The sequence below is a fragment of the Zeus faber genome (genome assembly GCF_960531495.2).
Source record: "Zeus faber genome assembly, chromosome: 18".
In the NCBI taxonomy this organism is placed as follows: domain Eukaryota; kingdom Metazoa; phylum Chordata; class Actinopteri; order Zeiformes; family Zeidae; genus Zeus; species Zeus faber.
Genome location: NC_137210.1, coordinates 17,887,898 through 17,910,629, shown reverse-complemented (window position 1 = coordinate 17,910,629; position 22,732 = coordinate 17,887,898). Strand labels below are relative to the sequence as shown.

Here is a 22,732-nt window from a genome sequence, read left to right as displayed (position 1 = left end):
AGAAGCAGAGTAGGGAAGGGCTGTAGCGTTAACTGAAATATGAATTGATTAAAAACGGATGAGGCGCCGTCTTTGTGATACTCACATATTTATATTTATCTGATGTTTTGATTGTTTATTGCATTTTTTTATTTTTTTTAAGTGAGGACTGAATACTTATCAATGGATATCTTTCAGGAAGACCGTGTTCAGAGAGCTGAAGAGCGAGCTCGCTTTGGAGATGGAAGTTTTGTGCTATTTTAGTTTAATTTCCATCAACGCTGATCGGGTATGTGGACCTAGACATGCTTTTGGAAACCTTCGTCAATTTTTTTTTTACAATTGTTGACTAGTTAAGTGTTGTCAGCGGAGTTTGCATTCCAAGCTGCGTCCTCTGCTTGGGTGTAATTTGGAGCAGCTGCAGGCCTCCTTAGCACGGAGGGGGGGATAATTCCAGCTAATTAAATCAGTTTAAAAGTTATAAGCCATATGTTCACGAAAAAAAAAAAAATCTGAATTGTGGAGGTGGCACAAATAACATCAGGCACATGATCATTGTTCTATTAGATGCACAATCATATCGCTATTTGTGGATAAATACTGTTAGCCTTGGCAAACATAATCTTCTTTAACAATTTTCATTACGAACTATTACATTTAATGGGCCAAATGAAAATCCTCTCAGTGCCTCTTATAACTAACTGGTGGATGCCTTAAGATAGAAATTTGAAAAGAGACGTTTATCATTTCAGTGCAAAACCCACTAATTGTAATTGGCAGAATTTAAAACATGTTTTTTATTATCGTATCAAAAAAACTATGTGCTAAGTTTAACACACATCAGCACCAACTTGATCCTAGAAGGATGTTTGATGAAATTTTCCTTTTAAAATGATGAACACACTCCCAAATTCACATCATTGCGTTTATGAATTATTGCGCGACCATGCAGTTGAATTTTAGGTGTTTTATAGAATTAATTCACTTTGGTCTCGGAAATGATCAATATTTGATATCTCAATTCAAAATATATACAATGAATTTCCTTCCCAGTGTTACCTTATATTATATGACCAATTTCATACATATTATTTTATATTCTATATTAGGAAGAGATGAGGAAAAGAAAGAAGCATGCACAGTTATATACGGCAGCACTATTTTTAATTGCAATTTCATTCCCACAGTTGAGGTCATTAGAGTCAGGGTTTGGCGTCTATTATGATAAAGAGCGTATTCGTTTTTTGTCTACAAAACCAAATTGTAACGCATGGTCCGAGTTTGAGAAAACACAATTTAATGACACGTACAATGCATCGTATTTCGCAAAACTAAATACGACACTTTAAACATTGCAGCGTGTCACTCATAGTACATGTGTGTGGCACGGTACAGCACGGGTGCTCATGTTGACGTTTTTATCGAGGTGAACTTTTCACGTCGTCGCGTCACTTCACCGACAGTACGGACAGAATATATTTGGCGAATACAAATGACCAAGTATCCCTGATGATTTCCTCCGCTTAATCTGTGAGGAGTTGAACATCATGCAGGCTGCATGCTTTCCTCTCCGGGATCATGAACAGCTGCTTGCACATAATTATGTTGTCATTCCTTGTTATTTGGAAGAAGCAGGTCCCGCTGACAGCTCAGGCCGGCGAGTTTTTTTAAAATATTTATTTCTTTATTTTTTCCCTCTGCGTTTCACTGTACGTTCAGTCAGTCGTCCGGTAAAGCGACGGGATCGAAGCTCGAGCTTTAAGGGGATACTCCTCCGGCTTGAATCTAAAGCCCAAGATATAGAGGTCAATTTCGTTTCGGGGGGGGGGGGGGGGGGTAGAGCAGTAGACCTGAGAGGGAGGGGAAAAATGAAAGAAATGGAAAGAGAGGAAAGATATGGATTGAAAAGGGAGAAGCAGCAGGCTGATTACAAGGTGTCAAAATTGCCAGGAGCAAAAAGGTGAAAGCAATCAGGGGTGAGAAGAGTGCAGCATTCGTGAGGGGCAACTAATTATCCATCTCATTTGTGGAGAGCAGCATTGGAGGCAGCTCCAGCCTACTGAATGGTGACAGATTGGTGCGGAGGAGAGGGGAGGTGTTAGAACAATGGAGCCCGGCTCACCATCATTACTGCATGCTAATCATCAGCACTGCTGCACCGCCAGTCGGTGCTGCAGAGGAGAGCCGGGGGGTGGAGGTGTGGTGGAGGGATGGAGGGTGTGTGTGTGTGTGTGTGTGTGTGTGGGGGGGGGGTCAGCAGGCTTCAGGGGGACCGGAGTCATTTCCAACCAGAGGAGTGAAGCCGGGGAAGTGACATCCATGTGTGCTGGCACTCCGTCAGCGGCGGGGCTGGGGCCGCTGGGTCTTCTTCAGAGGCGGAGGCTGATCTCGGCGGCCTGCATTATCACCTCCCCGCTCTGGAAATGTCTTGCAAATTAGGGCTAAGGAGAACGTGGGATGGTTTCGAAAGGCATCTTGTGCTATTTGGTAATACCACACAGTACACCAGGCGTTGAACTGCTAAATTTACCGAGGGTAGTAGCCAAATTTTTTATCTTTTGTTTTTTTGTTTTTTTTTACAATGTTGTCATTCCTCTTTCCACAAATTAGGCCAAGATTTCTAAACTCAAATTATATATATGTATATATATACACACACACGTGTGTGTGTGTGTGTGTTTGTGTGTGTGTATGTATGTGTGTGTATATATGTATGTATGAGAGTGTAGATATGTATATTTATTTTTTTCTAATTTAATAGTAAACAATTGAGATGGTATGATCAGGATTACTTTTCAGACTCAAAATAAGCAAGCATTCATGTTTTTCTCATACTGGTTTAATGCACTTAATTGGGAGTGTGGAGAAATTATCATTATATAATAATAATAATAACAACAACAATATAATTTCTTTGTTTTTTTGTTTTGTAAAGTCATTTAATACATTAATAAACTGTTTTATGGCTTGAATGCTGATGTTGAGATTTGATAAGATTATCATTTGATACCATTAAATGTAATCTTTTGGTACGCTGCCTAAAGCACATACTACAGTAGCTACATTTCTTTTATAATTTCTGACAAAGGCAAGGTAGTCATAACAATAATAACATAACAACAATCAACAATAATCATGTAAGCAGGAAATGTCACACAATATTCGTCTCACACCAGAAATTATGTTCTTTGCCCGAAACAGATGGTAACTTTGGAAGACCCAGTGTTGTTCAGCACAGATATAATATTTCCAGTGGGAGTTATAATTTTCCTCTGATGCCACCGAGAATCAAAATGCAGCTCGGGGCCTTTACTTTTGCTTAATTCATCACACACAGCGTCTCTTTCTTGGGAGGCTGTTAGGAATCAGGGTATAAACCTGTATATAGTACTAGTCCCTTGTTTCATTGTATTTTTGTACTTATAGGCTACTTATTTATACTTATTTTTATACTTACTATACTATACTGTACTATACTAAACCATACTGTACTATACCGTACTATACTGCACTATACTGTACTATGACTACTATAGGCAAATGTAGTTTAATTTAGTGTAGCATAGTGCTACTCTCTATTAACTTATGTGCATAGATCTATTCTATTTAACTTTTATTTTTTAATCTATTTTCTTCAACATATTCCCTGTTTTCTCAGCAGTCGAACCCCCTTAGATTGCATTATTTTCAAATGATAAATACATTGTCTATAAGAAAACATGCAGTCGCTGCATCACTGCGTCCACCCCCCCCCCCCCCCCCCCCACCTCCCCCAGGTTTTATACGCGACACCTTTGGCACAAACAAGTTAACATATCTAACGTCACCGAGGGAAGAAAAACAACAACAACAACAAAAAAAAAAAGGATATCGAGTGCACGGAGGTCACCTGGCTAGAATGCCCTCCTCACATCAGTGTGCTTTCGATAATTAACAAATTTGGAGGGAAACATATTCAAGTGTCTGTGCACTGGTCACCATGGCACGAGGGACTGCCAACTCTCACGGCGTGGTGAGCCGAGACTCTCACCTCGCAGTTGTCGTGCCATGCGCCGCGGCTCCTCGTGCACAAGTGGCGGGGGCCGACGTTGCGTTCGATGAAATGTGTGGGAGCCATTGCCGCGTGTGCACGGTGTCTCCTGAAACGGCCCTCTCCCCCTCTCCCCCCTCCCCCGTCCCCCGTCCCCCGTCTCCGCGGCGGCGTGTTTGTTTCGGTGCTGCTTTGAGAGCCCGCATTTCTGGAGCGGAGATTTGGCAGTCACAGCAAGTGATGACAGAGGCAGTGGTGAGATCGCACCCGGAGCCCCAGAGGAGGCCTCGCGTTTAAAGGCAGGAGAGGAGCCGGGTCGATACGCCGAACTGCCGACCCGTCGACCCACCGGTCCGTACGGCCTGCTTCTTATTTTTTTTGGGGGGGGGTGGGCCATTTCCCCGTCGCTTTCATAAATCGGCCAATATACCGCACGCTCACTCGGGCGCCGTGAGGCGCTCTCGAGATTTTTTGTGGAGAGTGGTAAACTTTGGGCGGTGTGTGACATACAGTACGTCCCCAAATAATCGCGGCTCTCGAGGTGTCCTTTACGTGATTATAGCGGCGCTCTTGTTATATGGGAGTAGTTGTTATCCTTGGATCCTGACTCATGGGGGTGGAGCGGAGGGCGGGGGCCGGGAGGGTGTGGGAGTTGAATAGAAGGAGAGCTTGCACTCAAAGGTTAAGACGGCTTGAAAGAGTCCATTTTCGGTTTAATGACCTAGCCCGGCTGGGGATGACAGCGAGGAGCGTGCTCTTGACTTGTGCTGAATTTGCCAATTAACACCTCGGGTAACAGGCTGCCTCTGAACATCAGCGACGCCGGGAGAGGAGGAGCCGCTCACGTGCACTGTGTTTTTCAGCCTTTGAACCTGTAATGATGAAGGTCCGTGGTTCCTGCGTCGGCGCACGGAAATTATTTTGCGTCGCACAAATATTTGGTCGCTTTTTTTTTTTTTTTTTTTTTAATTCTGTCATTTTTACATTGTAATTAACTAAGGTTTGGTAATATTAAGTCGTGATTAATTTACTTTCATATTTGTTAAGATAATCAGAGCATCGGCGGAGAATGTCAGAAAAACGCTCTGATTCCTTGTGCGCCACGCGAATCCCTATGTACTCCTTGGACGTTCTATTTTCGCACTTCCCCATATGGCCGTGCGCGGTCTCAATTAGACACACACACGACTAGTATCGAAGGCGCACTCTGCTGCGTTGGATTATCCGTCTCCTCTCCTTACTATTATTTTACAAGACGACGACGACGACAAAAAACCAAAAAAACCCAAACGGCTCGATGTTATGTCAGAAAAAGGATCCACTTCCCCCCGAATGTACGTCCTCGTTCTAGTCCGCCCCTCGAGTTTCACACACGCTTATCAGACTTCCAAACAACACCTTGTAGGGGTGTGAATATCCAAGTCCCCGGTGAGAATCGCAGCGGGTCCTCTTTTGTTGTCCTCGGAGTCCGCTGGCGCGGCGCGGTGACTTTGCATCGGGGCCGGGATGTCGGAGAGCCCGGCGGCAGCTGCAGAAACACCTTTGTCTGCGTGCAAGGTGGACATCCTCACACCAACCGCGCCTAATGAATGAAACATCCACTCCGGGTTATAATTGAAAATAGTTGACTCCGCGGCGCCGTTGAGTGTACAGTAAGCCGGCTGAAGCGCCGGCCGCACTCACACCGTAACACATTGGTTTCGCGATTCATTAGCAGGTGCTTTAGCAATATATAACAATAATTGAAAGATGAGTGAATAATTGTGAGCGGGTTCACACCGAAATGGAGAGGTGGAGCTATCCATCTAATGATGTTAATGGAACGCGGTGGAAGACATGGCGGATAGCGCTGGAGAGGTGTGAGCTGTGTACAAAAGCCTTCACTAACACTTTGTCAATATAGCGGCTGAGGACGCCGGCGACGCCACTCAACTTGCGAGTTTGAGGGGAAAGGCAGGGTGCGTTCCTGCTCTCGGGCTGCCAGTTCAGAGCCGCCCGCCCCCCCCCCACCGCGCTGACCGCCTCGTCATCACGGCGTGGAAGGGGGGGGGATACGAGCTCCTTCCCGGCAGGCCTCGCGCGCAGGCCCATTCATTTATTCGGCGTTGGGAAACCAGCTGGCTCCGGTAGAGCCGAAAGTCACGCTGGCAGGCCGGCTCCCCGACTGACACCTCGCAGAATTAGTGGGAGGACGCCGGTTCATTTACAGCCGGCTCCCGCCACACCGCCTCACCGCCCTGCTCTCTCTGCGCGTCCAGATGAGAACGGGGAGGGAGACGGGGGGGGGAGGCCGCCGCCGCCGCCGCCACCGCCACCGCCGCCGCCACCGCCGCCTTCCTCGGGCCTTGCGCACCTCCACTTCCCCCCTCTCCTCCCAGCCTCTCCAGCATATTCCACCGCTTGTTTATTAGCTGGTGGCTGGTGAGATATTACACTTTTTTGTCTGCTCTTTGTGGAAGCTGTGAAAATGGCACACCATATGTAATGCTCCTGCTCGCTGGTCGCCTCGCCAACTCCCCCAAGATCAGCCGTTCCCGTGCCAATGCTCACACTCTCTCTTTGTCCCCGCGACGCGATTCAGCCTCTCGAAAATTTGGACGTTATTTCCTTTTTTTTTTTTTTTTTTGATTCCTCGTCTGGTGCCGGGTTGTTGTTCTAGCAGCGTCGCTAATGGCCTGGTTAAAAATTACGACTCGTTGGAAAACATGCATGTTTATTTGCAGCTATGATATAATCATATAATCCTTTTTTTTGTTGTTGTTGTTGTTGTTGTTGTTGTCGTCGTTAAACGCAGCAGGATTCTACGCGATACTAAACGGTCTTTATTCATGGAGCCGAGCAGGGGGAACGACTGCGGATAAAAGGAACGTCCCCGTCCTCTAATTCTGCGCCGGTTAAATTGGCAGCATATTTTGTTCACACCTCGTGTAACCTGGGGATAGCGGGCGCAATCCTCCCCCGTCCTACCTGTGACAACAACCTGCAAAGTGCTCCCAGTGCCCTAATCTGCAAGGTAGAGAGCCCTGCTGCCGCCGAGATCTTGTTTTCTCGGTCCTTAGCCGCCTGTCCCTGCGGCTTTTACTTTCACACACCCAACACAAATCACCCGAGATGCAGGAGATGTGCGTCTCACAAGCAGGCAGGCGTCGGGGTTTTTTTGTTTTTTTTTTGTTGGGTTTTTTTGGGGGCTTTTTTTTTTCCCCCTCCTCGGTATCAAACAACAAAGGCGGACTCGCGGCGGCGCTGCGTTGCGAAACGGCGGTCGGGCCGTGATTTTTTTGGGGGATTTTTTTTTTTTTTTTTTTGGAGCGTCAACAGATGGCCGAATAGATTGGTTGGAATATGAACAACACCACTGCCCGCTTTTGAGTTGGCGCAAGTAGCGGCGCCGGGGTTCGACTGTCTTTCCGTATTTTCGTACGTGAGCGGTGATGTCACCGCGTGATGTCTGCCGCTCGAGTGGCACCGGAGTGATGTCTGTGGAGACAAACGCCGGGAGATCCCAGTTTGTCTACATTATTCACCAATATTACCTTACCCCTCTCCCAGGGAGGAAATGGCACTGTTGAATATTTGAAGGACGTGTTTGATTTTTTATTTACGGCTGTAGATTTAGTAGGGAAAGGAAAGAAAGAAAGAAAGAAAGAAAGAAAGGAAAGGAAGCAGGATTGTGGGTGATTTCCAGCACTCTGGTGGCGTCCGGGGAGAGGGGACTGTTCCCTTGACACTCAGCCGGAGCAGAGACACACATCTGGAGTCCAGGATGCACCGTGGCTTCCGATCAGACCCCGTCGTTTTTGATAGATTCTGGTTAAAAAGGATAAAGAAAAGACAAAAAAAAAAACCAAAACACAACGCCACCGCTGACGAAACGGTCAGGATGCGACGTCGTGATATTCCCAAACGGGTCGAGGGGGATCGTCACCTTTGGGGAGCTGCGTCCGCCCGTCCCGGCGAAGGGCCGGAGTATCGATCCATCCGCCTCTGAAGACACTGTGTTGCCACCTCTGCTTTTAAGTGTTATCTTGTCAAGAACAAATGATCTAGCTGTCAGATCGCGGACAAGCGTGTCCGTGTCATGTTGCTTTGCGTCTTCGTAGCCCTCGGGTGTAAAACACACTGTGCCCGTAGGATGGTCAAAGTCATGACGGTGTACGCACACGCACACGCACGCGCACGCGCTCGCGCACGCACGCACACACACACACATACACACACAAACACACTGAAACATACCGCCGTCTCCTGTGTTTTCCTGTATGCATATTTCATTTCACACATTTTGTGTGTGTGTGTATGTGTGTATGTGTGTACATGCGTGCGTGTCTGCCCTACTTACCCATGTAGTTTTGTCTTTGCATACATGTACCTCTACTTGCATGCACATCTACTTGTACCATGGTATTTGCAATATTGCATCTGTTTTTCGCATGACAGATACCATCCAGAACACGTGACCAGAAGAGATGAACGCCCCACAGTTCAAAAACGACCAATATTAATGTCTCCAGTATTGGCCATCCGCTTTTTATTCTGACATCCTTAATGATAATAATTTTAAAAAAAAGGCAAATTAAACTGAATGGGGACAGAAGCTGAGCACACAGAGCCAAACCCAGGTAAAATTGCTTGACGGTTGATCCTCGGTGAACATTAATGATAGTTATGATAAAATGTGCTGAAAGGGCACAAACTGCCGCCGGCAGGGCGTGGTAACAGCTGGGTGGAAATTTGAAAGTTAGGTCATTCTGCGCTAATGTACATTTCCCCTGTTGCTCACACACCTCACGCACCTGTCTGCACTAATTCTCCTGTTTGCGTTTGCAGCCACGCTTGTTATACAGGATGTTTAAGTGGTTCCTTGTTTTTTAATTTTTTTTAATCTCATTTATGGGTGTGCTGTGTTTTTACGTTTCGTGTTCGGATGCAGTCGAAGTTCGATTTAAATAATTACGTCTCCGTGATTTGTGGAAACGCGAATACTGCAGGCCCAAGCTGCCTTGTGACCTACAGCAGGACACCAGGCTGTAGTTTGGAATGGATGGTGATGGCTGAAGTGTTGTTTTTGACGGCACGATAAGGTATCGGCTTCACTCATCCTGCAAGTTTTTGAGAGGAACTATTTGCTTTCTGCTGCTTCTCGACCGAATGACTCCCTATTCCTCGATAAGCCTTTTACATCAATTACATTTTTTTTACTTCATCCATCTGTGTTTGTTTGCCGCGGCAGCGGCGCAAGATGTAAGTTGTGGAGACATAAATCACGTCGCATTTTTATTTTTCCTCCTCAGCCCGGAACAGGGTTTTGTTCCCTCCCTGTAGAATTCCGAGCTGATCATTAACCTTTCCTTTGGTTCCTTCCCTTGCCTGGTCACATCTCTCTATTTGGTTCCTGGCCCCATATGCCACTTTCCTATTTCCTGCCTGCAGACAGCAGGGAGTAGCTCTATTATCACCTTCCGAGAGCTGTCTTTGAATGTGAGAGGCAATTCCATTTCACTCTGCCGTGGGGAGGAGGATGGAGGTGCGGCGTAGAGTCACAGAAATTGGTTCAGGGCTTCCTCTCTATAGTTGAACGCAAGGGCACTTTTGTTGTTTTCAACCGCTCGGATTTTTCAGGATTATACGACGCGTGCAGTAGGCGTTTGTAGAGAAGTTCTCAGAAAAAGGAACAAAAGGTTAAGTACCGTGTATCACTTCTGCCCGTTCCATTCACTCAGAAGTCGGCCTCCTGAAATATTAAAAATCCTAAAGCAGCGATATTACGCCTCCGCGGAAAATGGCGCTAAACTCACCGGAGACGTCTCTAACGCTCTCACTCTCAATTGTGTTTGCTCATCCGTCTGTGCGGCGTTTCTACCCCAGGACGCATTATTTCGGGTTTTGGTTTTTTTTGGCCTTTTTTACCCCCCGTTTTTTGTTTTTTTCCTCAGCCCCCCGATCCTCCGGCAGAATGGTTGGGCTCTCGGCAGCATCGCTCCTGGATAAATTAAACATGAGTTGCGTGGAGTGCTAATCTGTGGGCCTCTCTTTTCACACCGCATTCCCAATGAGCTGCGCGTTGGCCTGGTGTTGTTGCCTGTGATTTTAATGAAGATTATTCTCGTAACACGACAATCGCCTGTTTGCTCCCTTTTCACCAAATATATTTTGTTCGGGGGGGGGGGGGAGCAGGTGTTATCCCTCCGAGCAAATCTCATTATGTTCACATAAATCATATTCAAGTGGTCCAATGATCTTCAAATGATATCTCGCACCACAGTTTAATCACCAATTTCTTTTTCTTTTTTGGGGGAGGGGGAGGAGTTATAATTCATAATCTCCAGTGACCAAAATAATGGATGCGTATTAATTGGGTCACAAGTTACTTGTTTCAACTTGTTGTTTTTTTTTGTTTGTTTTAAACAAGATGAAAACCCACCTGCCATCAGGGGCTTCCCACCTAGCAGACATTACAATGCAACATGGTTTTAATACCCGAAATATCTCCTCATTCCTCTAATAAACCGGAACGGGGCTCGGGTTCGTCCGGAGGAGCGCTCCTGCTCCTTCCCGGCTCTCGTCTCGGGGCGGAGATGGCACACGAGGGGTCTCCGAGGAGTCGCCGTCGAGCGTGCGCGCACTTTTGCGGCACGGCCACTCTTAAGACGGCTCCGGTGTTTTTATAAATAATTTCCGGGTTGCAGACATCAGCCTCGCAATCACAGCAATCCAATGACATTCATTTGGCATAAGTCAGTTTCATTTCTGCGCGCCTTTTCATCGGAAATGGCCCCGAAAAGCCGCGCCGGCCTGAATTTTTCATGCGGCGGGCTCCGGCGGGGGCAGTGGCCGGTGTTCCTCACTCACAGCCGTCTGACGGTGCATGGCAGCAGAAATAACAAAATGGTCACAAACCCCAACTGCACTCCGAGGGTCACACAGGCCCTTTAAATATTTAAAGGGACTAGCAACAAACCAAACAGTTGATAACAGGTCAGTCGCAGGTGATAAAATAAATTTTAGTTGGGACATTAGCCTTGTCGTGCACTTTGTGATTTCTGACATTATATCCCGGGTCGATTGTTAAACTTAACTTCTGGATTTCGACAGGCAGCGCTGGCAGTTTGTAGCAGGGCGGAGACTAAATTTCACAAGAGCTACTTCTCTTTACCGCAATGTGCATTGCATTCGAACGGACACAACAGTAATGTTCTGTATCTGCACCAAATATAGTACATTTATATGTACATTTATATTTATATTCAACACTTATCCTTGCTGCCACTTAGACCCTGTCATAGCGTTTTGTATCTTATATTTTTATCGGTTGTATAGAGCACATTTATGTATGATACAATAGTATATTCTGTATGTATTCTTGTTTTGTTTTTTTTAGACTCGAATCCGCCAATTGTTACCAGGACATATTCGGTGCATGAAAGCGTCCTCGGCCCAATAAACCGATTGTGATTCTGATGCTGATCCCACCAGCGGCTTCCTGGTCAGAACTCACCGGAACGACATCCCCTATTTGTTCCAGCTGCTTTATTCTGAAGTCGTTCTCCCCATCACTGTCTCATCTGGAGCAAAGCCAAAAGGCTCCTCCTTCGCTCTGCGCTCATTACCACGCAGCCTTGGTCTCGTTCAGGCCCTAGAACACACTAACGGGACAAATTCCAGGTCTGTATTGTGTATTGCGTTTTGGCACCTTATTGGAGATGTAATGGTGCGGTGGACCCAAGTTATACGCTGCTAAACAGCATCACATGTAAATGTTGAGTCGTTTATTTGCCCTTTGTACGTCAACTCTTGGAACTTGGTTTACCGGTAATTAATGACCTCTCTATCTTTTTAAAGTTTACTATATTATATATATTATATTATCAATATTACATGTGATAATCCGATCACACGTGTATTAAAGTGTGTGTAACCACAGAACTATAAATTAAGAAATAGTAGGATAAAATACCAATACTGCAAGTGAAATGTTAATTAACTTGTTATTTTTATAATTTAGTGTATATTTATTAATTTAACAAATGTGTACAACCCCTCGCTCATTTGAATTCCATATCCAAGCTGTCTCGATTTGCTCACACCTTTTGGGCTATAGATTCCATAAATACAGGTAAGAAATGCAAATTAGACCCGTTCACATGAATACAACACAGCCTGCGGACGAATTGTCATCAGAGATGGGTTTAAAGTGAAGAATGATGAAGACTTTGTGGATCTGGAGTCAAACTCACAACGCTGCTTCTCTATGTACAGTATTACCTTCCAAATAGGGACAGAAATGTATAATTCAGATTTTTTTCCCCCCCTGAACTATCCTAAATCCTGGGTGTTAGTCCTGGATGCGGCTCTGAAAGCCATCTATCTCACTTGTCTCCACGGTCGGCGTCATGATCACCTGTCCTGAGGTTAATTTGCTGTGAGCTTGGTGGTCTGGCCCGGCCGTGGTTCCGGGGCTCGGAATCCTAAAAGGACATCAATAATGAGCGGGTGTAGGGGTGCACTTCTGGGTAGACGTTGACGCGTGCCTCCATGTGTCCAGGGAGGAGGACTAATAAGGGTTTAAAAGCCACAACTGTCCACGCCGCCCCTTAGCGGACCACCAGCTGTCTTCTCTTTGAGGAAGCGTCCTGATTCCCTGTGACAGGGCCCGCCGCTGGTGGCTGCAGACCGCAGGGGGCAATGGCTGTGTTTGCATCAGACAAACAAAGCGTCACCACCCTTAAACAAATTAGTTGTGCCAGCTAATTAAAGTCTTAAAATAGCGCTATTTTTTTGCCTTTATTTTTTCAGATCAAAACGTCAAGCAAAAGGGGCGGGGGGTGGTGGGAGGATACATTGATGGAAATTGCAATGTGACATCTGGCAAACAACATATAAATAACTTAAGGACCATCTTAAATGCATTCCCATAAAAATTTTAGTGCCACTGTAATATAAGCCACTACCTGTCATGAATCCCAAATAACCTTGGCTCTATCCTCTTAGTTCAGCCCAGTGTGCCTCATCGCTTATTACTGGCCTGACAGGGAAATGTTTACCCATCCGACAAGAGACAAGCCATTTCATAGTCAGAAAAAGCAATTTCACCTGACTGGGCCAGCACACTATGTCCCCATATCCTTGCTGGCTATAATTTTGTTGTCATATTGTGTGCTGTGATCACATCATTGAAGTGACAGTAGTGGGCATTAGGTAAAGTCCCTAAGCTGGTGCTCACTTTCAGGCTTTTTCTCTCCTTGTCATTCCCATTGATTAGATTAGACCCAGGTGGCAAACACATTTCTTGGCACAGCAATGAAAATGGTGATGGTGCTTTTTTCTTTCAAAAGAAAAGCACGCATATGAGTGTGACACGTTGCACAATTCTAATTTTTCATACTCTTATACAAGACGTATGGATATCTTTTATAGGGACCTGTCAAGGAGGTTAATGCCGGTTCTCCTCGGAGTGTGTCTATGCTTTGAGCCGGATCTGCACTGTGTGTTGGACAGATTGGGGATACAATGTACGCAGCCTCTAAAATGCAGCCGATTTGCTTATTTAATCATCAACAATGAAAATTCCAATATCATAATTACAACATAATGATTATTATTGCTCATTAATATTACCACAAATTCACAGCGTGTGCATGAACATCAGCTGGTCAGTGAAATTTGTGTGTGTGTGTGTGTGTGTGTGTGTGTGTGTGTGTGTGTGTGTGTGTGTGTGTGTGTGTGTGTGTGTGTGTGTGTGTGTGTGTGTGTGTGTGCTCCAAACTCCCACAGGGATGGCCTCGCCACAGCCACAGCTAATCACCCCCATCCACCCCGTTTGGTTATGACCACCACCACAGGCCAATGGGAGAAAGGTAGTCGAGCTGATAAACAAAAGGCTCCAGCGCGGTGGAGGGAGTTGCGGTGGGGCTGGGGGTGGGGGTGGTGGGGACGGGGCACTGAGATGCTGCTGCTCGGATGATTCAACAATTGGTTTGTTCAGGGGGAAAGCGAAAGCCAGCTTATTATCAAAGATCAGTGATGGAAGTGAACCATAATCCTCTAATGAGAAGAGTGGAGGGTGGCCTCTCCGGCTCTGGCGCAGGCAAGCCCGTGCTTGCATGTTTCACAGAAATAGATTGCTGGACCCTATGGCCCCCGCTGTAATGACCTCTCTTGTTAGCCTGGTAGCGCGGCTCTTTGTTCGCACTACCAGCCCGTCACTACCTATTACACGAGGAGGCTTTAATTCTGCCTCCCAGATGAGTTACAGCCAGTTGTTTGTAAGTGTCCATGCAGCTTGGTCTTTATCTTAACATAATCAGATAGAAACCAGGTGGAATAATGGGACTGGCGCAATGGCTTACCTGTGTCGTCAGTAGAGCTAATGTTTGCGCGACGCATCCTGTGCTCGGTGAACCTGGGACTGGTTCTTCATCAGCCTCGTAATCTTTTAACCTTTTAAGGAGTAATTGAGGAGTGTTCCTCGGTTGCCTCTAGGAGAGAATCTTTCCATTTCAATGGAATCTACAATCCCTCCAAGGCTATAGTGTAAATCTATTCATTAACAATTTCGAAGATGCACCAAAAAAATAAAAAGACATCAGAATTTATTTGACTCCCTTTTTTTTTTTTTTTACATATGAAGATCTCAAACATGATGATATAGTCTTATTAATAATAGTCGTATTAATACACCTGTTATGAATATGAACCAGATGAGAACACATTCAATGTATTGAACTATGTCGTTTAATGGTACGGATAATAACTTTTGAAGCCTGTAGACCCCTCCGTCTTGCAATCCATCCACCTCTCTAATCCAGAATCATGTGATAAAACACATAAACATAAAAATCCACCATTTCTAAATAACAGTCTGGGAATAAAAGGTTTTGAAATTTTTTTTGTTTTGTTTTTTATTTTTTATTTGCCGTTTTATTCCTCTGCTGCCAGTGCACTGCTCCATAACTTTGACAAAGTATGATGAAATATTTACCAGTCCTGGGAGGGGGTGGGGGGGTGGGGGTGCTCATAAACACATCATCTTCAGAGGATCGCGGTGATTTCACAGGCATTTTAAAGCATCAGAGCCTCTGCCTGTCACGCCCTGTCATTTTGGCGTGTTAATAATATATCTTCGTTCCTCCGGTAGACATACTTTGGCACTTATGGCGCATAAATAGGTAAACAACGCGGATTAAATAGGTGGCCTGTACCGCAGGTGATACCTTTCCCCCCGCGCGTGGAAACAGCGGTGGCAGTGAATCCAAAGTTACAAAGTGCTTGACGAGCAGAGGAAACGAAAGACACTGCGCAAAGACGCACCCTCTTCTTCAGCAGTGTCGGTGATTTATAGCAATATTGGAAAAGATTCGATTCAATCAGGAATTTAACTACTTTATTCATCCCCCTGTGATGTCAGAACAAACCACCTTCCTAACGAATAGGCAGTCCCAGTGTGGTGATTTTTTTTTTCTCTTTTCAAATTGATATAGAAAGTATTATATTGATATAGAAAATAGTACATTCAAATAAAATAAATCTTCAATGTAATTGATCAAAATAAATAAAGAATAAATAAAGTTTGAACAAGAAAAGGAATGGCAATATACAATAAACATCGATATCAACAATTGGAAATTGTACGTGCACGGATATGAAACCAAATGTACTGACGTCACGTTGATGACGTTAAAAATGTGTAGTAATTAAAGGGTGACGTCGACGAGAGGAGCCGTGCACGAGCCCCGCGCGCCGTCCCAATTAAGGGCCGCCTAATTAAATTACCGTCCGCACTTAACCAATGGCGAGACGTGTTTCATTACGGGGGGAGAGAAGCCTCCCTGATTGCAGGACGGTGTCAATTGGCTAATTCTCCGTCTCCCACGAACGGAGCCTCCTCGAAGCGCAGGGAGGGCGTCGCGTTGTGTCGGGACCGCTTCCGCGGGCGTGTGATTACAGGTTGATAACACACCCCGGCGATTTGTGAGATAAAGCCCGATAACAGAGGGTTCCTACTCAGCTATGCAGCTGGAGAATTGCATCCCGCCGACGACCGATCTCTCAAAGAAATGCCTGCACGTGGGCAGCGGCTTGGGCGCGTCTCCCGGGCTCCCGTCGCGGGACCGTCCCGGCGTAGCCACGAGTGACAACCTGGGGAGAAGTTCACCTCTGAAAAAAAACTCCGGGGAGATGACGAATCAGTCGGAGGCGGACGATTTTCCCGACTCCAAGGGCGCGTCGGGGGACGTCGAGAGGGGCAAGCTCTCCCCTGGTCTGCACGGAGTGGCTGACGCTCGTCATACTTTCGATGGATCTGCAGGAGAGAGGTACGCCTTCCCTCCGTCCAGCCAGCCGCCGCAGTCAGTCTCAGCAGCCCCCGGTGCCATGTTCCCCTACCCGAGCCAGCACGGCGCAGCCTTCTCCATCGGGAGCCCCAGCCGGTACATGGCCCACCACCACCCGGTCATCGCCAACGGAGCCTACAACAGCCTCCTGACCAACGGGTCCGCGCAGGGCTACCCGTCGGCCGGCTACCCGTACGCGCAGCAGTACGGACACACGTACCAGGGAGCGGCCTTTTACCAGTTCTCCCCGGCGCAGGGCGCGCTGGTGCCCGGCAAAGCACAAGTGTACCTCTGCAACAGGGCCCTGTGGCTGAAGTTCCACCGGCACCAGACGGAGATGATCATCACCAAGCAGGGACGGTGAGTGCGTTTCGGATCTTCCGACGCGTGTGCGTGAAATGAGTGGATGTTTAATGGCTGTAACAGCCATTTAATAACAATGCAATGACAATGGAATCAGTGTATTTTGTTTATGTCACTGTATATATTTCCTCATGCTTTTACCGTATTTTTTTGTCAAGCAACAAGCCCGCAAAACTTTATTAATATAGTTCCATTCGGCATGAAATAATATGGTCTGCGCAGACAATAAAATACAATAAAACTTTTAAAGCATATATACATGTGCATATAGATGCAGAAATACACATAGATGCATCCATGCAGCAAATACACGCATGCACAAATTAAAGATGAAAAAACATTGCCTCCGAGTAAACAAAAAGCATTCAGATGCAGATTAAAACAGATTTGGGGGTTTTTGGACAGCTTTTTTTCAAGGCTGTTTTTGAATATTTATATAGTTATGGGGCAGATATAGTGTGCTCGGGCCGAGTTTTTCAGAATAAATGAATTATTATTATTATTATTATCATTATTATTATTATTATTATTATTATTATTATCATAACTTTTTTTCTCTTTTTTCTTTTTTTACTATTTTTTTACCATTCTCGTTCTGGTTCTATGTGCAAGATCTCTGACCAAGCTCTAAAACGCTTCGACCCTTGCATTTATTTGGCTCGCTTTCCTCCTACATCTAGGACTTTTGTATACGCATTGAAAATCAGCCGTTGGATCAACTTTAAAAAAATCACAAGTAAAATATGTATTTCTAAGTTGTTTTCGACTTGAGGTTGCAAATTAAAATACACAATTTAACCTGATAAAACCTAAACAATATACAGGATAGGTTTAACCTATTAGAGATAATTTTTAAGTTGATCCAATGACTCCAAGCAATTATATTTTTCACTATACACAATATCAAAACAAAACTGGGATTCCAATTAATTGGTAAGAATCACAATAGTTTATTGCAATTTTTTTTTTTAAATAAATAATAATAATAATTTACATGTGTTGCTTCCCCCCTCCTCCAGCCGAATGTTCCCATTTTTAAGCTTCAACATCTCTGGACTGGATCCCACTGCCCACTACAATATATTTGTGGATGTAATTCTTGCGGATCCAAATCACTGGCGTTTTCAAGGTGGCAAGTGGGTGCCATGTGGGAAAGCAGACACAAACGTAACAGGTAGGAAGATTTAAATCAATATCAAATCTATATTAATATCTATAATAATTACATACAATATTGCTTCGCATTTTAATGTAGTATTTCCCTCCATAAAATCTATTATTATTATTATTATTATTATTATTATTATTATTATTATTATTGTTATTCAACAGGTAATAGGGTGTACATGCACCCTGACTCACCAAACACGGGCGCGCACTGGATGCGTCAAGAAATATCGTTTGGAAAACTGAAACTCACAAACAATAAAGGTGCCTCGAACAACACAGGGCAGGTAGTGTTATATTATGTATTTTTCCAGATTCTTTAATTGTATTCGTTACACAATAGGCCAATAATATATCATTTTTCCCGACCTACCCCTACCCTTTTTTTCTCCTTGTTAATTGTTCGACTTGACACTTTATTTTGTCTGTTTTTCCCCAAGAATTGTATATTATGTGAGAATTACAGTTTTGTTTCGTTTTTTTTTTTGTTATTTTAGGCTACTAAAAGAAATACAGGATAGACAGCTGAAATATATAGATACAAGTAAAAAGATGATAAGCAGAGTATATAAGTATATTACTAGTAAAAAAAAAAAACGAAATAAAAATAATTAAATATACTATTTAAAAAATGTGCCATTATTTTTTCAATGTGAATAATAGTTAGACAGCAGCGCTGCCTTTAATGAAGCATTTATTATGTGTTTGTATGTGTTATTCGAGGGATGTTTTGTTTTATCTGCCGTCCAGATGGTGGTCTTGCAGTCGCTCCACAAGTACCAGCCCCGGCTCCATGTGGTGGAGGTGAACGAGGACGGCACGGAGGACTCCAGCCAGCCAGGACGGGTCCAGACCTTCACCTTCACCGAGACCCAGTTCATAGCTGTCACAGCTTACCAGAACACGGACGTACGAGGAGGAGTTTTATTTCAGTGCTTATTATCTAATGTGCCCTACGCGGCTTTCTCTCCATAACGTGGATGCGCTCTCTTCACAGATAACGCAATTGAAAATCGACCACAACCCATTCGCGAAAGGATTTCGGGACAATTATGACACGTAAGACACATCTTTTTATTGTTATTATTTTTAAGTACATATGCCCGTATAACCTGTTATATTATATTTCATATTTGATTATATTTCAAAAGTCAAATAGGCTATTGGCCTATACTGTCGAGCTTCAAAACAAAACGTTCATAAATAAATGACTTTAATTATGGAATTTTCTTACAAAATGAAAACAAAAGGGAAACACAGTAGAAACCCTCATAAAACCTGCCCAGTCTTTTATATATATATTTGAATGAATCACTATGATGAATCACTATGATGAATAATTATAAAAGTAAGAACATTACAAAATATTTATAAAATATTAATATTACAAAATTAGAATAGAAAATATAAGAAAATTTCATGCATTTGCAACAATTCACACTGTGTGCAGGCCTCTTTTTGGGCCTATTCCAAGATTTATTTTCTCAGCCAGCTTGTTCATTTTAGTAGACAGCCCAAAAGGCGCGTGTATATATATATATATATATATGTGTGTGTGTGTGTGTGTGTGTGTGTGTGTGTGTGTGTGTGTGTGTGTGTGTGTGTGTGTGTGTGTGTGTGTGTGTATTCATTTAAATTATGTATATGATATAATGTTGGCCTCTTCTCTCCATCTCCAGTGTCTACACTGGCTGCGACATCGACCGCCTAACGCCGTCGCCGGGTGACTCTCCCCGGGCGCAGATTGTGCCCGGTGCCCGCTACTCGGTGCCCGGCTCCTTCCTCCAGGACCAGTTCGTCAGCTCCTACGCTAAGTCCCGCTTCCATCCGGGCGTGGGCGCCGGGCCTCACGGCACGGACCGCAGCGTCCCGCTCAGCAACAGCCTGCTGTCCCCGCAGCAGACCGAGGAGGCCGCCGTGGCCTCCCCGCAGCGCTGGTTCGTTTCCCCCGCCAACAACCGGCTGGACTTCGCCGCCGCCGCTTCGGCGTACGACGCGGCCGACTTTGCCGGCAACGCCGCCACGCTACTGTCCTACGCGGCGGCCGGGGTAAAGGCGCTGCCCCTGCCGGCGGCCGGCTGCTCCAGCAGGCCCCTGGGCTACTACGCGGACCCGTCCGGCTGGGGGGGGCGCACCCCGCCGCAGTACAGCGGCAGCGGCAAGCCCGGCTCGGTGCTCTCCTGCTGGCCGGGGGGCCGTGCGGCCTCCAACTACCTGGGAGCCGAGGAGGCGGACGAGAGGTCCCACACAGTGGAGGAGACCAGCAAGCCGCCCAAAGAGCTGTCCGAGTCCAGCTGGATAGAGACCCCTTCCTCCATCAAGTCCATCGATTCGAGCGATTCTGGGATTTTCGAACAGGCCAAGCGGAGGAGGATTTCTCCCTCCGCCACCCCGGTCCCGGAGACCGTGTCCCCGCTGAAGTCCGAGCTGCTGGCGCCGAGAGAGTGCGAGAAGAATTGCATCAAGGACATTGGATACTATAGTTTCTATCCTCACAGTTAAAATATCTATCTACCTATCTATCTATCTATCTATCTATCTATCTATCTATCTATCTATCTATCTATCTATCTATCTATCTATCTATCTATCTATCTATCTATCTATCTATCTATCTATCTATCTATCTATCTATCTATCTATCTATCTATCTATCTATATGTCTGTCTGTCTGTCTGTCTGTCTGTCTGTCTGTCTGTCTATCTATCTATCTCGAATCATCCTATCCAATGTCAAGAAAGGTGGCAGTCTCATCTTGGAGAGTATAATGGCCAAAGTGTAAATTCTTCCATCATTGATTCTAATGATTATTATTGATTATCAGTTATTTTATGGGGGGTGGGGGTTCAACACTTTTTAGTGGGAAAAACATTGTAATTATGAATATATTGTACATAATATTTACCATTTGTTGGTATGGTGAAAGGATGTACACTACATTAGATCTAAACCTTTTATGATAGTATTTGGAAGCAAGTCCTCCTCTGTTGTAGCCTCTAAATGTGTAATCTTTACAGAATGTCCTTGTGTAGCATCAAACTGGCATAATTACTTCTGCCAGTGAAAAACTGTGTATTTTGTACTCAATCACTGTTGTAGGCTACGAGTTGTAAAAGTTGACGTATAACCATAATGATATAACATCTAAATTAATAATAAATGTGGATAAATAATTTAATTATGACAATAGGCTTAGGATAGTTTTTATTTAAGTGTCTCTGGGATTTCATTTATATTTTGATAGGCTACAATTTATGTTATTTTTTTTGTGAAATGCTCCTGTATCTGCTGTAATGTGATTAAAACCTAATAAATACAGTGAAATGCCCAGAATATGTTGTGATTTCATATCTTTATTTGCATTTTTCAATGAGAGAAAAATGTGTATTCTGTTTATTTTTTCAGAATTTCAGCCCTCATTTTCTTTCCTTTGTGTTTTCAATATGAACAATGGGTGATGAGGAATTACAAGAAGAACAGTCTGGATTTATCATGTAAATCAATACAACTGATACAACTGGATTTAATTGATTTAAAAATATATTTTGTTTTATAAAATACTATATATATACCTAAATCAATTAAATCCAGCTCAGTAAGAGGGTTCTGTCAGTTTAGTCACATTGGTCACACTGCATCAATAAACAACACCCAAATAAACACTATTTTAAATTATATTGTCTTGTTTCAGTAAATAAGAAGTACAAATGATTTTCCATGGAAAAATAAATAAAATATAAAAATGAAGAAACTACATTCTCCCCTTCCGTCAAAGCAGGTATTGTAGGCTATATAATTGAGGGGGGGGGGGACTTTCAAATGGCCAAAAGTATGGTAATTAAACACTGATTCAAGAATGGATTCAGCATGGTATATATAGAGGGTGTGTAAATGCACAGTAGGACTAATATTAGGACTAATATTCTAACTTTGAGCTCAATACTACTGAAGCCAGCTGCTCGGTGGATTTCTCTTTGGCCCTGTGTGAATCACTGATGGACCTTCCTGAGGATTTACACCAGATGGCGATAAAGTATTTCCCTCAGTTAAGCACAGATTTAGGAGGCAGACAGAGTGTGTGTGTGTGTGTGTGTGTGTGTGTGTGTGTGTGTGTGTGTGTGTGTGTGTGCGTGTGTGTGTGTGTGTGTGTGTGTGTGTGTGTGTGTGTGTGTGTGTGTGTGTGTGTGTGTGTGTGAAATATCATTTCAGTTATGCATAGTCTATACTGTCATGGCAGTGCATGCTGTCTATGAGTGCGTGTCTTAAGTTGATGGCAAAACAAGGCGTCGTTGAGGGAAACACCCACACTCCATTGGATTGCTGCAAATTGTTTTGTGGCAATTTATTTTGGAGAAATGTTTCAAATAGGATGTATTCTACCCATTAGTGACTGAGTTCCCAAGCTTGCTTTTCTTTTTTTTTTTTTTAGCTCTGGCTTTTTACTAAGCTCTGACCGAGGACCCTTTGCAATTCCATCACGGGCACCTAGGGGGCCGCGGACCCCAGTTTCGGAACCCGCATCGACTAGTTTATAAGAGACGGATTAACACTAAAATAATACCTTCTCTATGAAATGTGGTGCGACTTTGAAGTTAGTTCTACTTGCACCCGCGGCTCCTCATCTCACCTCATCTTGTTTGACCCCATCTCAGTGAATTCTACCCCAGCTCGTCTTGTAATTTCGCCTTTGCAACGCACGTTTTAACTTTGCGTCGTGCCCACCGCGTCCACCGACGACCCACGGCGGGTCGGGAAGAGACACTGCGTGCGTGTGGCGACTGCGCGCACGGTTTGCGCGCTGTCCGCAGCCCGGACGCGCTCACGCACCGTCCGCGATCGACGCGCCAATCCCCCAGAAGCGACC

General features: G+C 44.7%; 1 protein-coding gene across 1 annotated transcript; it reads left to right on the top strand.

Annotated features, from left to right (window-relative positions):
* Nucleotides 1-16,015: 16,015 nt before the first annotated feature.
* On the top strand, nucleotides 16,016-20,370 carry tbr1b (T-box brain transcription factor 1b; the record flags this gene model as incomplete). The annotated part of the gene is made up of 6 exons (XM_080019377.1): nucleotides 16,016-16,698; nucleotides 17,721-17,875; nucleotides 18,034-18,155; nucleotides 18,619-18,777; nucleotides 18,866-18,927; nucleotides 19,548-20,370. 6 exons carry the CDS (start codon nucleotides 16,016-16,018, stop codon nucleotides 20,368-20,370), a joined length of 2,004 nt encoding a protein of 667 aa, XP_079875503.1.
* Nucleotides 20,371-22,732: the final 2,362 nt, after the last annotated feature.